Here is a 19,880-nt window from a genome sequence, read left to right as displayed (position 1 = left end):
CAATCCCAGAACAGAAAACTCTGCTTTTCAGATCTGATGACAGTAATGTATGCATCCACAAAGTTTTTGTAATTACGAAAATAAATGCAGGGTAAGATTAACTTCCTGGTAATACTGGGATGTAGTTATCATCAATAATTAACATAATTAAAAAGTGATTAATTCAATGTTTATGTTAATTAAAATTATCATAATCAAAATGCAGAAAAGCCTATTAAATGGGTGCCCTCGGTGCTAATAGTAGGACAAGAGAATGTCTCATTCAGGTTGTTTTCTGATTTAAGAGAACTAAGTAGGTATGTCAAACAGAAACATTTTATCTCCCAGCAGACAGACAGAGTGGCTGCTTCCATGCTTCACCAAGAACGTGTAGTGTAAGGGTATTTGGCCACACAGTGTCTGCTCCTTTAGGGGTATCTGGTCAAGGACCTTTCTGAATGCAACAAGAGAAAATAAGGAGGAAGTCATAAATAAGAACATACAGGGACACAAACCTGACTGACAAATAAGGGAGGCAGTGATGGGAACCAAACCTGGACAGCCACACCAATTGATGAAGGTATGTGAGAGTGCAAGAAGGTTTATTCCAGCAAGGTTATCTATCTGGGACCTTGTCAATTTGGGAACTAGGGGAAAAGGAGGAAGTCAGAAACAAAATATATCAAGACACAGACCTAACAAGAAATATATCTTGCCACTCACACTAATTGATGGACTATCAAGAAAGCACAGGCTGCACTTTTATGAAGATCAACCTGGACTTCACAAGTGGTAAGACTGTAAACCAGGGGGGGCCTCAACTGGGAGGGGTGCAGGAACTGATAGAGCTCTGGAGATGCATAAGGGTATGTGCAGAGAAAGGGGAAGCAGAGAGGAACAAACGGGGTAGAAAAGGGTATACAAGGGGCCAGTCATGCATAAAATGGGGCTGGTCAGTGCACTTGCCTTGCTGAGCCCTGCACCTGATAGCCATGGTTTGTCCTATCATCTTACACCTTCTTATTAAACCTTTTCTTAACTATCTCTGTGCATAATGTGTATGTGTGCTGCAAAGGCTGTGCCAGCTGCTGAGGAGACCTGTATGCACATGTGAGTGAAAACTGGTGCCAGCTACTGGAGTCAGACCAGGGGGGTGGGCTCCCCCAGCCTCTGTTGTCAGGTACTGGACTGCAGGGGTCTTTAACCTCCAGCCACTGGGGCAGGAATGGTGTATGTTCCCAAAACTGCCTATTGGGGGGAGCAGCATGAGGCAGGTGAGTGAGGGGCTCCACAATAGTGGCTGCTATGGGACCACAGGTCACAGCTCATGTGCGTGGTGCCAGCTGGGATGGGGTGAGTCCTGGTGTGTGTGTGTAGGGGGCTGGTATTCATCAGGGAATTTCCAGGGGCACCTGGGTCCAGGCTGGGATATCAGGTGGGTGGGGGGGCTCCATGCTGGTATGCACGTGGGGAGTTCATGAGGGACAAGTGTATGAGTGTTGCATGTTTGCAGCGAGCATCAGGTTAGACCAGCAGGCAAGCAGGGGACCTGTGGGGCGGGTAAGTGGTTCTGGGATCTGGACAGGAGTGCTAGGACAGAGGGGCTGTGCCAATGCTCGAAGGATCTGCAAATATGTGTGTGCTTGTGAATGTAGAGAGTAGGGGGTGTGTGTCACTACTAGTGACCTTCTGTCTCTGCCAGCCGAAGAGAATGAGGGGACTTGGCTGGCTGTGCTTATGTTTTATGAGTCCTGTATGTAGGTGCTGTTGAAGGCAGCTCTGTGCCTGTGGCAATCTGTGTGATCAGCTGTGTTGGTGTCCTCTGTGTCTGTATGTCCATGTCTGTATCTCTGGGATTCATGCACAGTTTCGTTACTGGTTGAACCTGCAAATGGAACAGCAGCAGCCACATCCCTCAGCCTGGGCAGAGATTCCAGGTCATGAGCACCAGAGGCTGGGCAGGAGGGACCTGGTCGGGAACAGCTGGAGGAGGCAGTCATGCCCCAAAAATCTCTTAACATGTAAAATTATTTTTTGCAACTTTCAGAATATGAGATAGATTCATGAGATAGTTTCTCTGAACAACGTACTTAAGACTATGCTTTTTTAATACTCAGTATAGGAATACTGCCAGCTTAAAATGTGATTGGGATTTTTTTTTTTCCCAAAAGCAAGTGCAAATAATATTTAAAGCAATTGAGAGCATGAAAGTAGGCATGATATGTGGTAGCCGTGTTACAGAGCAAATTAGTTCTACTATAGGGAAACAGAAAGAACACAAAAAACCTACAGAAAGCACTTTTCAGGGTTTAAGAACTGGAGCTTTAGGTAAGTGGGGAAAAAAAAGCGAATTTGAAGACAAGAAAACAAAGTACACAGGAGAAAGACAACATCTCAGCTTTGTCCCAGAAGAGAATCCGTAAGGATTTACAGACATAATGAACTCTAGAGGGCAGTTCAAATAAACACCAATCCTTTTGCCTAGAGTAACAGAACAAAACCAAACCAGCATGACTATACTGTAAACCTGGACAAGGATTTTCAAAACTTAAATTTTAATAAGAAAAGACAGTGTCCTGAGAACTCTTGATATTTAATCAAACTGCCAACAAATGTTTCAAAAGGTGACCTTAGTCAGTGCTATTGCAAAAAATATGGCACATCCTTTTAGGGCACTAGAAAGAAGCCAGAATGTAGTCATGAAAAAAACACAATCTATTCACCTATGGGAGATAATTCTGGTCAAAGCTATTGCAAAAGATGTATTGACTCTTCCACCTCCCCAAATACAACTGTAAATCTGATTTGCAGTATTGGGGAATACAACAACTTGCAGCAGACGCTTCCAAGAGCATCTGATGAATCTTCAGCTGGAAAAAATAATGCAGAGAATAACCTAATGTATGTAAATATGATTTAAAAGAATTATTCAATCTCAGAAAAAAACATGGAATACATTTGCAAAGGCCATAGCAAAAAACAAGACATTGAGGCAAGTCATTAAGACTATTGCCACTGGATGGCTTGGGAGTTGCATGGCAAATTCATATTAGCAATTCAAATTGGAGCTTTTCTAACTGATGACATACTGTTTAAACACAACAGAGTACAAAAATGGGCATGCTTCAAAGAATACAGGAGTACTACATTGATATACAAGAGTGCAAAAGCAGAACAAAAAAATCCTTTGTACTAGTCATAAATGAAAGTGGAGATCAAGAAACTGCAAATACATGATCTTGTCAAAATAGATGTCCCTGCTGTTATATCAAGAAACGTTGGAATGTGCCCTGTAGTTATATTTACACTTCCTGAAACACAGGTAGAATTGCTTAACAGGTGATCAGCCAGAATACAGAGAGCTCCTAAAAGACCTACAGAGTGCAATTAAAACAGTTAGTGTAATAGAGGATGTGTTTTATAGGTACCATAAGGAATGATTCTATTTGATTAGTTTTCTACAGGGAAAAGGAAAGATGTAAAGACTGTAGTACTGCCTCTCCAAGAGCTGACCAGTCAATGCTGATCTGAGTAGAGCCAGAAACAGACTCAGAAAAGCTGGCTCGGGCACTCTCCTCACACAATACAGTTGTAATAAACCCATCTATTGTACCTCCTCTTTAAAATCTCTTGATTAAAAATCTCAAACATCTGAGACAAGGTTAGGAGAGCTAGGGGCAGTCAGCAGGACATAATCAATCCTGAATCTGTGATGGAGGCAAAGGACCATTTCTACCCTTGTGGGTTGTGGAGGAATACCCTGGCCATAATCATTTGTCTTGTGACAAAGTAGGTGGGAAAAAAACTAGGCCTTTTTCTCCAGACACTGCAGAAGGAAAGGAGATTCATCCCATCGGAAAGTACACCCTTTAGGCCAGCTGATGTACATCAATAAAGCCACACTAGGGTTGAAAATCGCTTGCCATGGACTTCATGAAAACTGGTACCCATTTCAGACATGACAGCATCATAAAGCAGTGCTGAGGAAAGTTACAGAAGGCCACTACCCCCTCCCCACAGCATTCCCTCAACAGGCACAAATCCAAAGATCAAGCCTTTCAAAATCTTCATAGCCTCCTTGCTGGTTTTCCTCCAGGACTGTTTCCACATCACAGAGCTGGCTAACCAGCAGAGAAAAAAAAGGTTCTTTCTGATTCAACACTGCGACAAAACCAGACAGCAAGAGGGGTCAGCTTTCCATCTGGGAATCTGCCACGTTTCTCTCTATCCTTCAGCTCCATGACTCCCCCACTGAGACAGCAGGAGTGAGGACAACACACCAGGAGGTTAAAAGGTCATCACTCATGTACAGCAGCAGCAGCAAAATGAACTCACAAAGAGCATTTTAACAGCTGTGGCCCTGTTTTCTTAGGAATATTACAAGTTACTAGTTTTCATAGAAATGTTACAGGTATCACTTACCTGAGTGTCTTCTAAGAAGTTCCTAGACAGCGTAACAATCATCCTTTTCCACTGTGGGATCATTCCCCAGTGTATGCTGCCAAGTCCCTTCTAGAGCGTCATTTTAAAATGATTCAGTGGTAAAGTCCACTGCTTTCCTGGAGACAACCTTCCTTAGCCTGATTGTTTTCCACTCTGACACTCTAGCACATAAGAGCTTCATTTCTGTGAATCATCTCTCTTGGACCATCCTAGCAACACTCAATGACTGTGGTTAAGTGTGAGTGCAATTTTTTAGGGAAATTAGATTCGAGCATTGGCAAATTTCTTGAGCACTTACACTTTCATTTTACTTACATCCTGGCCAGGAGGCCCCTGTGGTCCAGGGATACCAGGTAAACCGCGAGGACCCTGGTAGGGAGAGAACAAACAAACCCACTAACGTGAACAGCACTTACCAGCTGTTTCTTAGCTGAAGAGAAGAAATTCTCAACCCAATAGTGACTGGGAAAAAATAACTAGCAGTTAAACAACTGTGTTTAAGAAAAAAATATCTCACATTGCACTATCACAGCATCAATTATTTCTGTGCCTCAGGGGACTTTACATGCATCACTAAAGCCTCACATACCTTGATGACTCTTTAAATGTAGGTAAGTTTATGAATGGGGAGAAAATATGAGTGAGCCCAGGACTGTAGAGGAGAAAAGAAGGTCCAGCTCCTCAGTGCTAAGCTAGTGCACTGGTTAGGACTGTCTGTAGTGCTGGAAATTCATGCCAGCTCAATACTGAGACCACAGTACAGAGTTACTTGTTTCACACCAATGGGTTGCATCCTTGTAAAACTGCATGTTGAGGAACTAGCTGTGTTTGGTGAATATTGAAATGCAGGGTTTTCTGTAAGACTTAAGTGAGAAAAATGCTTAAAAATGGTTTATTTTAAACCTTTGAGGCCTTTCTATAAGGCATAACAGTGTGCCTTGAATTATGTGCCTTGAAATACTTTTTTGGAATTAAGCATTAAACAAGTGACTCATTCATTCTTTTGTAGGACCATATTGACAGGTAAGGAAAAGTTGTCACCATGCCAAGAGTTTTTTTTTGTCCCACAACTCAGTATAGCAGACAGGTAGCTGGTAATGCACAAGCAAAATCCCCATTCGAGGGTCAGCCACCCTGTGACCCTACCACCTTTGGGCAAGAAGAAACTAATTAAATATGCCTTCATGACATTACTGGTAGAAACAAAATAAATGTGGTTGTCCCCTCCCCATAAAATCTGGGTGTAGTTAGAAAGACATACTGTACCAATGACCCTTTGTCTCCTGGGGGTCCCACAGTGCCCTGCAAACAGAAAAGACACAGCAATCAAAACACTCGCAGAGCTTAAAATTAACATCCTCCTGTTCAGGGTAGGTCCTGAAGTACCAACATAACAAAAATTGGAGAAGAAAGGGTGAGGAAAAGAAGTCTGACAGGTGGCTCAAACAGACTTTGTAGGAATGTGCAATACTCACAGTAGGATGTTTAGAAGAAGGATCAAAGGCAGAGTAAGGAAGACATGGAGGTGGATCATGGAGGAAAAAGTGTGAGGAAAAAAAGAAAAAGGGACTAAAGAGGCCAGCTGTATGCTAATATGTTGTTTGTCTGACTAAGCCCTGCACTTTATCACCACAGTCTGTCCTGTATTCTCATTAGATCCTATTTGTAATACTCCTTAGCATGGGTGAGCTCATGAATTTGAGCTCGTGTCGTTGAATGTCAGTGAGCTTCAAGCTAGATGAGCTGGTGAGTAGGAGAGGTCTGGGTGCCAGCAACTGGGTTGTGAGGCTGTGAACCCAAGGGGCTTGCAGGTCTGGGTGCCAGCAACTGGAGGACACTGGGCTACAGAGGCCTGGGTACTGGGCAGAGTAGGTGTCTCAAGACCAGTTGCTGGAAAGACCCATATTTCATGTGTATGTTCCAACGTATCACCTTCAAATCTGATCAGCTGGAGATGAGGAGCAGGATTGAGATGCCCTTGCTCATGTTTCTGAAGGTGCTGGTTAGGCTTGTATGAGTGTTGATAAAGATGTTATTCTCTGTGTTGTTCTGCATGGCCACACGCGTGTGTATGTATGTGTGTGCATTGCATATGCCCACTGACAATACACGCTCAGCATTGCTACTGGACGGACTTGGGGACACAGAACCCCAGCACTCTCACATCTATTGGGCTGGCACAGGACAATTCCCCCCAGGTACTGAAGACCACTGTATTCAGCTACATTTAACACAAGGAAAAGCATCCCACGGGACCTGTGTGCTCTTTAAATGAGATCAAAGCAGGGAGTTCAGTAGGTTTGCATGTGCTGTTTGTTTGAAGATGCAACTTAAAAAGGTGCAACTGAGTACAGTGAGCCACTAGAAGGTATCCACTTCTATGGGAACACCACAGAAGCGATGTGGTACCCATATCCAGCATGGATGAGTGAATCTGGCATTGCAAACAAACCCAAAACAAGGCTTGACCTCACATCTCTGGGGCTGTGTTTGAATAAATTGGCTCACACTGTGACTCCTCTCCCTTTGGTTTCTATTTCAGGCACATTAATTTACTAATCCTCAGACAGTCCTCCATGCAAGGCACCTTAATGCTCTGCTCAAGCAAAGGCTAAATACATAATGCTGAATCCATAGTAACATGAACAGGGCAAAGCAGACCAAGACACTTCTACTTACGCAGCACACACTTCCATTAGGCAACCTCAGCATGAACATGTGAATTCACCCCATTTCTCCAAGCAGTCCCCTCTTCTGCTTATGGTTCAGTTGGGAAGAACGCACTCTGCTAATACCCAGTTTATGGCTCAGTGTTATGTAAATAGTAACTCAATACTTCAGCAAACAAAGTGAAAAAATCCTAATCTGTGTATACCTTTTATGCAGGGAGCAAAGCCCAAGAGAGGCTAAGGGCACAGGGGGAAACAGGGTGAAGACTCCAATTAAAAAGAGTTGCTGTCTTACAGCTCGAAAGCTGAAAGTATTATACACACAATTTTGTCACATTGCTAAAAAGGGTATAGACAGACACCTTTAATTCGGTATGTAATATGTACTGAAGCAGCTCCAGTGACTTTATTCTATTTTTTTCTGTGCAGCTCAGTCTTTGTGAAAGCCTAATGGATTCAAGGTTATACAGTGCTTTACAATTTTGAAAGACTTTGCACTGAAGCTGAGGCTGTAATGAATCTACAGTGGAGAAAACCATCATAATAGTCATTAAAAAGAAAGTGTTTAGTGAAGCAGATTAAATAAATAAAACCAAGTCAATCAGGAATAGTGTGATATGTAGGTGGCTGTTCATCCTGATAGTGATCAAACAGTGATGACATAGAAAAAAATTAATCCTCCTGTATGAGAGACGTGATGGTCTACATTTGCAATCAAGTTCTTAGACATTTGTGCTCATGGTTATGCAGATGCTAAAGCCCCAATGAAGAATAACTGTCATCTGGTGTATATCAGGATGCGGAAGTGAACTCACCTACCCCTGTACTGAATCTAGAAATCAGTAATTAAAAACTAGCTACAGCCTAGTGACTTTCAAACAAGCCAGATGCTCATTTGCTAATTTCATTTTAATATTAATATTAATGACTGAACATTAAAAAATGGAAGAACATCACTGTTTTTTTATGCAAATCATAACAAATAACACCCAGCAAATCGTCAGTCATCAGTCACCCTGTAAGGACCGTGAAGGCCATGACACAGTCACAGTGTGAAACGTGACTGACCCAGTCTGCATTGCCATAGATAGTATTCAGCAAGGTAAAAGCGAGTATCAAGAGGAGATACGTGTCAGAAAGCTACATTTGTCAACTAGTATTACACAGCAATATGACTTACCATTTCAAGGTAATTTCCTGTACTAATTGCTAAACTTATATCTAGATAACCAGAGCGTGAAAAAAATTACTGTGATTGATACGGTATCATGACATGTACAAGGGGTTGCCAAAGAGTGCAAGGTCTCAGATGTGAACCTCATGAGGTTCAACAACAACTGCAAGGTCCTGTACCTGGGTCTAGGTAACCCCCAGTACCAGTACAAGCTGAGGGCTGATGTGATCGAGAGCAGCCCTGCGCAGAAGGACTTGAGGGTACTGGTGGATGAAAAGCTGGACCTGAACCAGCAATGTGTGCTTCCAGCCCAGAAAGCCAACCGTATCCTGGGCTGCATCAAAAGAAGTGCGACCAGCAGGTTGAGGGAGGGGATTCTGCTCTGGTGAGACCCCACCTGCAGTACTGCCTTCAGCTCTGGGGTCCTCGGCACATGAAACACATGGACCTCTTGCGGTGGGTCCAGAGGAGGGCCACAAAAACACTGGAACAGCTTACTCAGAGAGGTGTAGATGCCCCATCTCTGGAAACATTCAAGGTCAGGTGCAGTGGGGCTCTGAGCAACCTGATCTGATTTAGTATGTCCTTGCTCATTGCAGGAGGGTTACACTAGATGACCTTTAAAAATTCCTTCCAAACTAAACTGTTCTATGATTCTGTGATTCTCTGTTCTCTAGCAAATACAGCTTGAAATAAAGTTTGTTTCCTCCTAAACATATTTCTCTTGCATATTAAGTGCATATCTGGAGGACTCGAAGCAAGTCTACAGTCAGAGCACTCGCAAATCCCCTTCATCTCAAGAGGATTTGTACATGCCATATACTGGAATGATCAAACTCAAGTGACATAAAATCCAAAATTTCCAGAGCAGACTCACAAATATACCTTGTGGTCTACTGATAATCGTATACTTTCAACACCAACAGCAGAAGGTGAGGGTAGAGCTGGATGAGGTGCAACTAAATCTTTATGTGAAATTATGGGGACGATGCCTGTCCTGGAATGCAGCAATTTAAGTAATCTGATTTTGTATTTCCCTCTCAGAGCGCTGACTGTGTCACTGACATGGGCATATGTGTTACACTCATCCCTTCTAATGGGGTGACAGCAGGATTACATCTCCCCAGCAGACTAGTCCTGCTAGTTTCACACAGATCTCGACTCACATCGATAGCCAGTGTGTCAAGATGATACAGAAAAGTCACCAGTAACAGCCAGTGATATCAATCACTCCTATAGCACTTCTCTTTCTCTTTCAACTAAAACTAATTTCAAGAGCCCTCACAACAGACGTGTTGACAGCTGAGCCACGAATGGCAGCCTCTGGATTAGTTTGCGGTTTGCATCTTCAGAGGGCAAAATGTTCCACAGGCATTTGGCACAGCTAAGCACAGGCAACGCATTCCCCAGATGGTGATGGGTAAATTTTCACCTTGTTAGAAGTTGCAGCAGGACCTGCTACTTACAGGGGGTCCAGTCAGCCCAATTCCTGGCACGCCTCTGTCTCCCGGCTGTCCAGGGAGGCCAGGAGCTCCCCTCTCACCCTGAAACAAAGGAAGAAATAAAAGGCTTTGTGCACTGTTGAGAAAATCTGCTGAAATGCAATCAGGTTTTACAACAGAACATAACAGTGATAGGTCCTGACCTGATCCTGGCCACAGAAGAGCAGTATCAGATTATGGCAGCGTGGGGATATGGCACAGTTACCATCACATCATGCCGAGAAAACTGTCCCCATCCTTCACACGAGCCCCAGCCCAACTCTGTGAGCACTCACACAACGTCAACGTATGACACATCACATAACCAAGTGGGAACACAGCCTCTACAAGTATTTTAATTTCTTTTAGTGCACAGCATCCAATTTCCAGCGTTTGCAATTGCCTGCAGGGTATCAGGCACTCTCCTTGGCTTGGAGAAACGCTAAGCACCATAATGTGCTTTTCTTTCTCTGTGTTTCTATGGTCGATGGCTAACCTGCAAACATTGCTGAATACAGATTATTTATCCAGAGAAGATGGAATTAGATGTTTGGTTACATCTTAATATCCTCTGTTCCTTCATCAACATAGGCCTACTCACAGAAGCGTATGAATAAATTTTTGTAAAAAAAAAATTCGACAGTTCTGCCACTGTCTCTAGAGGACTATACTACAAAAGGAGAGACCTCCCTTCTAGAAAACAGGATTTTCAATAGTAAAACCTGCAGAGCACAGAGAACTGCTTGACACCGTTTAATGAGCATTGTAGACAGAGTGTTAAGAAAGAATTCAGCTGCAATACTTAAATTTAATGTCTGTTCTCTTGTTATAGGGAGAATTTAAATAAGATTTGTATTGCAGTTGTGAGATTTGTCTCACGTTGGCAGTAGACTTATAACAACGAATCTTATTTATGTTATTTATTAATATACTATTTCCAGCTATATAGAAGCATGATCGAAAAATTGTTAGCCATGGATTCTGCCCACCCAAAATTCAGTCTGCAATATCTCCTAATTTTTTCCCTTTCCTTCTTCTTAAACTAATATTATGTTACAAAGAAACAATACTGCAAGGAAGGTGAGAGAAAATGTATTCTGATTAGTTCAAACATTCCAGCAGATCTCATATCTGTTATTTTATGCAAGAACATAATTTCAGTACAAAAAGTTCAATAGTATTTTCCAATGCACAATTAAGATTCTTGCCATCTTGTGTTGATATTGAATAGAATATTTCATTAAATTTCTTTTTGTATTTTTTTCTGACTTTCATATTAATTCTCAGTCTATTACTGTGTGTGTGTTCTGAACTGCCAAAGATATATACAACAGACTACAATGCATTTATACAGAATGCGGCAAAATGAAAACATTTCGTAGCAGTTTGGTTATTTCAAAAAATAGGGACCTAGATGGATCCAGTCTCATACTGCTATAGTCTTACTTATATCATTTACAGAATCTGTTTCAATATCCCATTATTCTTCCAATCCAGATCAGGACACGGTCATTTCAAAGAGGAGAATTTCTCACACGTCAGATTGAAGATTCAAGCACAATCCAGATACTCCCAGAAGCAAAAGTTTTTGCTGTTTTATTCCTTCCTCTATTTGCTGTGTACTTGCGAGGGAATACACATTACAATTTCAGTTGAAGAAATTAATGTCATTAACGTCATCAACTAGGTAGTCTTTGCCTTAAGTACAATGTAGGAGGGCAAACCAGGACTATCTGGTCCCATTGGAAAATAATTCACATCATCCTTGGAGAGAGGTGAAGGAAATGAGTGCTATGGAGGAGTACTCTTTGAGGGGCTGACTGGCAGTCCTCAAGAGTAGATCATCCTTTAGCTATGCAATGTTTCTCTAGCTGTATGGATTAAGGGTCCCCAGTAGCAGTTTCCCTGAAAAAGTCTGCATTTAGCCTTTAGTCTGGGGCTCCTAAAAGGCTGGAAGTGCATTTTTGAGTGACAGCTTCACAAACTCTCTTTTCCAGTGAAAACCAGACCATGTTTTCACCATAACTTTTTCTCCAGTTACAGCGATTGAGAGAAGCAGGCCACAATAAAGTCCTTGCTCACCTTATGTCCAAAGGGTCCTGGCAAGCCTGGTGGGCCTCTTTGCCCCTAAAGTGACAGAAACAAAACCAGAGAACAGTCAAGTCACCATGCAGACAAACAGGAGCCTGGATTTTAAGGTAGTCAAGGCAGCAAGCGTCCCCACCGCCCCCCTCCTTGCTTCACACCGTCCTGGCAATATTGTACTGATAACATGTAAGGAAATTAAATAATCTGCTAACTTGGCTAAAACTAAATGCTTTCAGGGAACTTCCATCAAGCTAATAATTTTTGTACAGGTTACGGGGACAATGGCTACTCCTTGTGGAGGTCTCCATTTTCAATGGCCACCATGGCACACTGAAGAGGGTTTAATGTTCAGAAATATTGCTTCAGTTCTCTCTACCTTTCTGGATGCAGCACTGGGATCTGCAGCATTTTACACAGCCAGGCTTTTTTTGTCTTCAGGTAAACAACCTGTGAGCACTCGTAACAATGCAGCCTAACTCTGCCACAAATACACCGTTGTCCTGCAGAAGTCATGCTGATCTATCTCACATTGAACTGCTCACGTGCAAAGCTTGCCAGCAGTACTTACCTGTTCTCCATCTTTACCCTTACCAGGCAAACCTGGCTCTCCAGCAGGCCCTGGCTCACCAGCTGGCCCAGGTAAACCCACTTTTCCTTCTTTTCCAGGATCACCCTGTAGAAGACAATCCAGCAGAACTCTTATGATATACCATTCTTGTCTCAGGTCTTTCATTGGGACTGAAAGATACAAGTTTTTTCTAGCCTTCTCATCTGAATTTCTCTCAGTACCACAGGAAAACCTCTTTTACGGGAAGCCTTTTCCTTCAGTAATCTCAAGGCATTTGTAATTTTCCTTGAGGAAGGTAAAAGGAGACTTCAAAATGTTTTGATAACCAGCTACATGAGAGAGATCCCTTGGTCCATGCATGACCTCGAGGTAGATCTCAAGAAGTTGGAAGATGATTTAACTGAAGGGGCTGGGATTCATCCCCTTTTAAACTCCATATATATGCATATATGGGGCCATGTTTCTGATTAGTCATTCCTACTCCAGCAAAGAAAGATCGGAACTCCAGCATGCTGGCCACTGTGCAACATATGAGCAGATTACAAACTTCTGACCTCAACAAGCTTGCTGCTTAGCTGTGAGGTGGGACATAACAGTTAGGCAAGGCAGGCAAGAGGTAAGTGAGGATGCACTGGAAAGCTGAACTAATGGTCCAGTTACAACGGCTTATCAGGAAAGCAGAAATCTGTTTCCTAACCATGGAAGACAGTTCTTCTTCCAGCTTTGTATTTACAGTGATGAATAGGAGGTACTTAAACCACCAAATCCCTGCCCTTGTCAGGCGATGAGGAGAGCAGAAGATCACCATTGCAAAATGTGTAGTAATGACTTCACTGTATCTCAGTGGTTTTATTAGGTAAATTACAAAGCTGCAACAGGGTGAAAACCTTACAGCATGTGTAATAGAGGAGGTCAGACAAGATGATCTAATGAGCCCGTGTGTCTTAACCATCCATGAACCTATGAAATAATTTCCCAGTTCAGACTGCTTCAGTCCTGGGTTATTTAAAATGCCCAAGAAGAAAAGAAACAAATACATAAAAGAACAAACTCACCTTTTCTCCCTTTTCTCCATCCTTTCCTGGTAGTCCAGGGTTTCCAGGTACACCCTGGAGAGAAAAGAACTTTAAAGTTTAAAACTTTCTTTTTAGGTAGTATTTGATCCTAAAGCAAATGGATAGACCTGTGAATTCAGTACAATCTATGTCAAGGATTAGTATCAGTTTTACACTTCCCAGTACAGACTCCTGTAATCCAGAGAACACCACGGAAGAGCTGTGTACCAGGTTCTTAAAGAAATTATTTTTTTTTTCAGTATAAAAAAGAGTTGAACAGCAAAATCAGAAATTGAGCTAATCCCCGATTTGTGCATTCTCCTTCTACCAATAGCTATTTTTTTTCATTCTGTGAAATCCTCAGCAGTTCCTAATCCATTGCCAACAAACCCCCAATCATCACCTCTGTATCAGAGAAGCTAAAAGTCTTACAATATTAAATTTTTATGGCTACTGCTCTGCAAAGCTATACATTGGAAAACATAGCCATGTTCATTTTACCCTCTATTTCAGTTTTCAATCCTTTTCACGTCTTGGCAGATCTCAAAGGATTCCTTGTCAAAATATAGGTGATTTAGAGCTCCAAATTAAATACTATAACTTCCTAACTCACCAAAACAGATTATGGAGTGATACTCCATTTTAAGATGTGAAATGAGGTCTTGGCACCAGTAAAATTGGATTGACCTCCTCACAGGATGGATGCGATAATTATTTTCCTTTTTATTTCCAGTAAAAGTTTTTACCAACTATGTTAGCTTTTACAGGTAATATATTGGTATTACTGGTATAGAAGTTTGCTTAAAGGAGTATGAAATCGAAAAAGGTCTTCATTTTCATTATCATCTTTCAGTTTGAAATTAAACCACTACATTAATATAATTAAATGTATCTTAACAATTAGTAGAAAGGGAATTTAAGATTTCTTGGATTGCTCAGGTAATAAACTCTGTCTTATAGAGCCCTCTGTACTAAACCACTGTGCCTGAATACATTATAACATGGGGTCTAACTGATGTTTTTCACTTACTCCGGTGTAAACCCAGAGAAACCTCAGGCACTAGGAAGAAAATCACACCGATGGAGCAAGGAGTAGAGTTAGTCCAAAGATTTCTTTGTAAACATGGAAAGCTCTATCATACACAACTTGATAATGGTGGTGAACATCTACCGAGGTAAGGAGGACACCATATTGATTTCAAGGCTCTGATTGTAGGATCAAATACTTGCATATTTTCACAATAAAAATGGCCGTTTCCCATGCAATTTTTATATCAAGAAGTCATGTTTTCAAAAGGAAAGGATAAATGAAAATGAGGCAAAGGAAACAAAACCAGAGAAACAATAAACATTGCAATTTTTCTTTTGATGAGCTGGCAACAAAAAGTCTCTCTTGACAGTTTGGTGAGGAATGAAGCAGCTCCATGCTTCCCTCTTGCTACAAATTAATATGAGAATATGTTTCATGGATACCCCATTCCCAAGTCCCTCCAGATCTTTCAATTGAACCATAAAAAAAGTGTAATGAAACACAGCCTTTTGAAGCTGATAGTAAACCCAATGGAAGGGAAAACCAAACATATTAAATAAAGAAATCAGGGCACAGATGGGAAAACAAATACACTGGTGCATACATACCACGTTTCCTGGCAAGCCTCTTGGACCTGGCGGCCCTGCTGGTCCAGTCACACCCTGTTTTAAGAAAATGAAGTGTGTGTGCATATGTAATTCACAACTTGTACAACCATAGGAACAAGATGTTCCAAGTGAGATTAGAGTTCATGTCATACAAGGTGTTGTACAAGCACAAAGCAAAAAATAGCATTTTTGTGAAACACTTTGTAGTGTAAAGAAGCATGAAACAATACAAAATGGATGAAGACTCTTTGGGAGCTTAAAATTACCTTCCATCAAAATAAATCCTAAATCTAGCTGAGATACAGGAAGAAAAGTCTGGGTCTGGAACATCAAAAGAACAGAGGAAAGTATGTTGATTTATCATTAAAACAAAAATCTAGGTCAACAAAATATGCTTTGTTGACAATTCTACCTTTCTCTACTCTGGGGAACAAAACCTGAATACACTCATTTGCACTAAATAGATGGAACAGCACAAGCCATTCAGAGTGTTATAGTTCTGAACTGCAGTTTTTCCCTGTCTGCAAGTGAAAGCTTCTTAGGGTGGGAAAGGCATATGTGCCCCCAAAAATGCATGGGGGACATGACAGGACATGTATTTGGGGATTTATGTCCCCATAGTGATGTATGTTCAGGGTTGCCAGGCTATGTTTAGACATTTTCCTCAATAATTGACCTTATCAGGTTGAAGTTGATACCTCTGTAGTTGCTTGTCACCCTGCACTAGCCAGGGTTCACCTGTCCTCACAACTTTGTAAGGAAAAGGATTTCTATTACCATACCTAATCCATTTAGGGCTACAACAGACAGACTATCTAAAAACATCTGCATCAGCAGATTGACATAATCTGTCTGACTTGGAGTAGAGTACGGAGAAACCCCTTCTACTGGAAGGGTTGAGCAGTAGTATCTTGCATAAGGACAATGCAAACAGTTGGGAGATGATGAAAATCTTCCACAGCACAGCTCTTCACAAGATGAATGTCTATCTGCTGCCTTTCTCTCACTAAAAGAGAATTAAAGGTTTCTTCATTTCTGTGTTATTTACAGTCACTGGTCTATGAGCAAATAGAAACATTTGGAGCAGTGGCAGTCTGTGAAAGGATGGCAAAAAAAAAAGGTGCCTGAAGATACATGCATTTTCATATCATTAACATCCTCTGGGCCACCAAGGTTACACAAAGAAATAAAACCGATGGATAGGTTTAGGGTTTTTTTTTATCTCCCCAAAAAAGAGTAAGCAGTCCTTCAACCAAGAGTGAAAGAGAGCTGGGGACAGTCAGTTTGGAGTTTAGGGTCAAAGCACTGCTAGAGACAACACCTAAGCACAAGCCCAAGAAGGAAAAGCATGAACACAAATGTGGAAGAAATTTCAGTGACCTAGGATGCTTTGTTTGGATTTCCTATTCCCTCCTTCTTCCAGAGACAAACATCTTCTCTCTCAATCATTATTTCAAAGAGTTCGTCAGTCTTCCTTCTCTCTTGCAAAGAAAGTATGTGGCCTTTTATTCAGCCGCAAAGGGCGTATATGCTCTCACAATAATAAAATGGGATTTTAATCCTTTGCTGTTCTTTGCACACAGTCAGACAACAGCAGCACTCCCTACAACACATGCCTCAAAAAGTGGTATGTGATGATTCCTCTGGTGATGAGCCTGTATTAAAGAAAGCAGAATTGACTAAGAAGCCTAAAACCAACTGTGATCAAAAACTAATTCAGGCTGCTGATGAGAAGTGAGCTCCCTGCACCAGCTGGCTGCCTGGGCTTGGCTGATATCGCAGTGCAGTAACAAGCTCTGCCGGCACCTCACCCAGAAAAGAAGATATTTTTTTAGAGAGGGAGAGACTTGACCAACAAAAGATGCACAATTTAGAGCTGGGCTGATTGGGGCATTGATCTGTTTGGTGGAGCTGTGCCTGTTTGCCCGCAAGCAGTGACTCTTCCAGCTGCAGCTTAGGATGTGCCCTGTGCCCGAGCAGCTTGGCGCTGCAAATCTGCAAGACATTGACTTCAGTATCTCTTCAGGTGTGTTGTTGTCAGGGAAAAATGCTGCAAGGGAAGTAGTTACTCACAGTCTCTCCAGGGGCTCCAGCTTCTCCTCGGGCTCCTTTCTGCCCCTTTGTACCCTGTGCAGAAAGAAGAGATACACTAGCTGATTAGAGATGGAATGGGACTGCCTGCCAGACAAAAAGACTTCAAGATGCCTGAACGTGCAGTAGGCAATGGTTTTCGTTAATCAATTCACAGAGGAGTTTAACAGCTGAGGAAATGGCTCCCAGTTCTCTCTGCAGCAAGAAAATGAAATATAAAAATAAGACCCTGAGACATAACAAGAATTACTAATGACTGATCAGCTCAGAGACTGTTTCTCAGCACAGGATGCTGAAACTTGCAGGCATTTATCTGGATGAAACTCCTTCCTATCCTCAGGCCTGCCAGCTACTTCATTTCCAGCTCAACTGTGATGGTCTTTCTGCACAAAGTTTTGCCTGCAGTTCTCAAATACAAACAGCAGCCCTTTAGAAACGGCCAAAATAGATCACGGTCCAGAGGTTTTGTCCCAGTCCTACATACCACGTAGCCCTTTCTTAAGGATTTTGGCAGGACAAGGTCTCCTCACTGAACAGTCCCCCATTTATCAGATGTTAGTTAAATGTTGCATGGTATTACTTGTTTTTTTCATAATACTAAGACTGCTGTTAACATGTTTAAGCTCTTGATGCCCAAGTAGTAGCTAACATATGACCTGGGCACAGCACAGATGATGTCGGAGTGAACACCCTCCCATGTTGACATGAAAACATACCTCAGTGGTGACTGGAAATAATATACATGAGCCAAGAAACTTTCAGAAGATAATTGAGACTGTAAAACCATTTCACATGAGCCATAGTGCATTCAAGGCCAAATAGGCTGGGGTTGAATCTGAATGCTCTTCAATGTTTTGGCAATGTACTGCAGTAACTTATCTGTGAGACCTGTGGTTCAGTGGCATTGATAAAAGATGCTTTCTTGAAGGATCCTTAAGTTGGAACAAGTCTCTCAGATAATCCTGATCATGCTACAGAGATGCCATGTTTCTGCTTTGATTTTCCTCATGTTGTCCTGATTTCCAGCATAAGTAAATACCTTTACAGAAGTCCCTGAACTTAGAACAATGAGGAAGGAGAAATGGGCTGTTGGTGTACAATGGAAGTTATTTACAGTGTTACAGACCCTGAAGGCACCCCTCTCTAGTCATGTTAAAGATTTCCTTCAAGGCTGGGCTCTCTCACCTGTGCTCCTGCAGGTCCTGGGATACCTTGTTCACCCGGGACCCCAGGTAATCCCTGTGAAAACAGAGGGAGAGGTGAAGGAGTTGAAGGAAACTGCTCCCCCCTTCTCCTGACCAGAAGGAGATGTTTCTCCTTCCTCTCACTGAGAGAAGAAAGGGTGACTTTTACAGAGACTGTGACTGCACAGGACTCTGTCTCTCCTGGGGGCTCCATCCAGAACAAGAGCAGTCCAGAATACAAATGGAGCAGCGAAATGCACAATATAGCTGGGCCACATCACTTCAAAAGCCCTTAATAAATCCTGTACAATCTTACTGTCAGTCAAACTCTGTCTAGCAAACCCCATAGTTCTCTTTTCAGCTACTAAGGCCCAGAGCTGTAAATTGGGTGCTAAAATTCATGTAGCGATGTAGCTTCCTCTGCAGTCAATACAAAGCCAAACACCACTGTGACCATTTCTGACAAGAGAAGCATCCCAACTATGGAAGGAACATGTCCCACCCTCTCCCTCCAAAACAGGCAGCTCTTACATCCTCTCCTTGCTAAAGTCCAAAACCAACCGAAGAAACACTTGGCTGTGCTTACAGGTTCTCCGCTCGTTCCTTGATCTCCTTTATCTCCCTTTGGTCCAGGTTCACCCTGATATAAAGCAATAAGACAAAGAGAGAAATAAAAACTATTTCCATGGCTGGAAGTCTCACTAGTCCTGTTTGCTAAGGGGGTTCTTTCAATCAGTTATCCATTTCTTACACAGAGTAGCTTCTTCAAAGGACTTTGAGGTCAGTGAATCAAAACTGATAGCACACACTAAGACTTGGAGATAATTTTCTAGACTTCTTGGACTGTTATGATCATAATTGCAAAAATGTTCTTTTTAAAAAGAGAACAGTTTTCCCTCACAGAGAACAGTAGTTAAAGAATTTACCGTTCCAAAATCTGATCAATTCAACTCCAATGTATTAAAAGGCCAGATGATATGACCAATAGCAAAAGCACCAGCACCACTACACTACCTCTCTGTAAGACCACAGACCTAATGTCATCCTACAGCTGGGGAAATTATCCCACATACAGACAGTTCCCTATCCCATCTATACGAGAGAAGTGTTCAGGGTCTCATGTTGTGCACTTCCAGAGCTGTGCACTACACAGCTTTTCCCGATCTTTAAGTTCTGTTAACACCTCCATACATTCATGCAACTTCTGCTCCCTCCTGCAATGTCAGTACATTATTTCATGCACCACCAACACTGACTAATAGGATTAATTTATTCCTGCTCTTCCTTCTTACAGTAAATTGAAGATGCTTTCAGACAGAAGTTCATCAGCTTTGTTCTGAGCTCTAGAACAATAATCAATAAGTCCATATTTCTGCTTTTTATAAATTGAAAAGGAACAGCACACAATTATCTAACTAGCTGGAATAAACCAGGCACTACATGAATACTCACATTTGTATATTTATATGAACGTATGTATTCATGCAACAGTAATCATTACTTATTCATT

The 19,880-nt window shown here is 41.9% G+C and overlaps 1 protein-coding gene across 1 annotated transcript in view; it reads right to left on the bottom strand.

Annotated features, from left to right (window-relative positions):
* Window positions 1-19,880, bottom strand: part of LOC104161453 (collagen alpha-1(XXII) chain-like) — a 137,962-nt gene that overhangs the window by 36,047 nt on the left and 82,035 nt on the right. The window contains exons 20-24 of the mRNA XM_009699905.1: window positions 18,957-19,010; window positions 18,372-18,425; window positions 17,169-17,222; window positions 12,403-12,507; window positions 11,829-11,873 (exon numbers count right to left, since the gene is read on the bottom strand). Of these exons, the coding sequence (XP_009698207.1) occupies window positions 11,829-11,873; window positions 12,403-12,507; window positions 17,169-17,222; window positions 18,372-18,425; window positions 18,957-19,010 (312 nt within the window). The remainder of the gene's footprint in view (window positions 1-11,828; window positions 11,874-12,402; window positions 12,508-17,168; window positions 17,223-18,371; window positions 18,426-18,956; window positions 19,011-19,880) is intronic.

The sequence above is a fragment of the Cariama cristata genome, unplaced genomic scaffold, assembly GCF_000690535.1.
Source record: "Cariama cristata isolate BGI_N322 unplaced genomic scaffold, ASM69053v1 scaffold2415, whole genome shotgun sequence".
In the NCBI taxonomy this organism is placed as follows: domain Eukaryota; kingdom Metazoa; phylum Chordata; class Aves; order Cariamiformes; family Cariamidae; genus Cariama; species Cariama cristata.
This window is presented reverse-complemented; position numbering and strand designations above follow the sequence as displayed.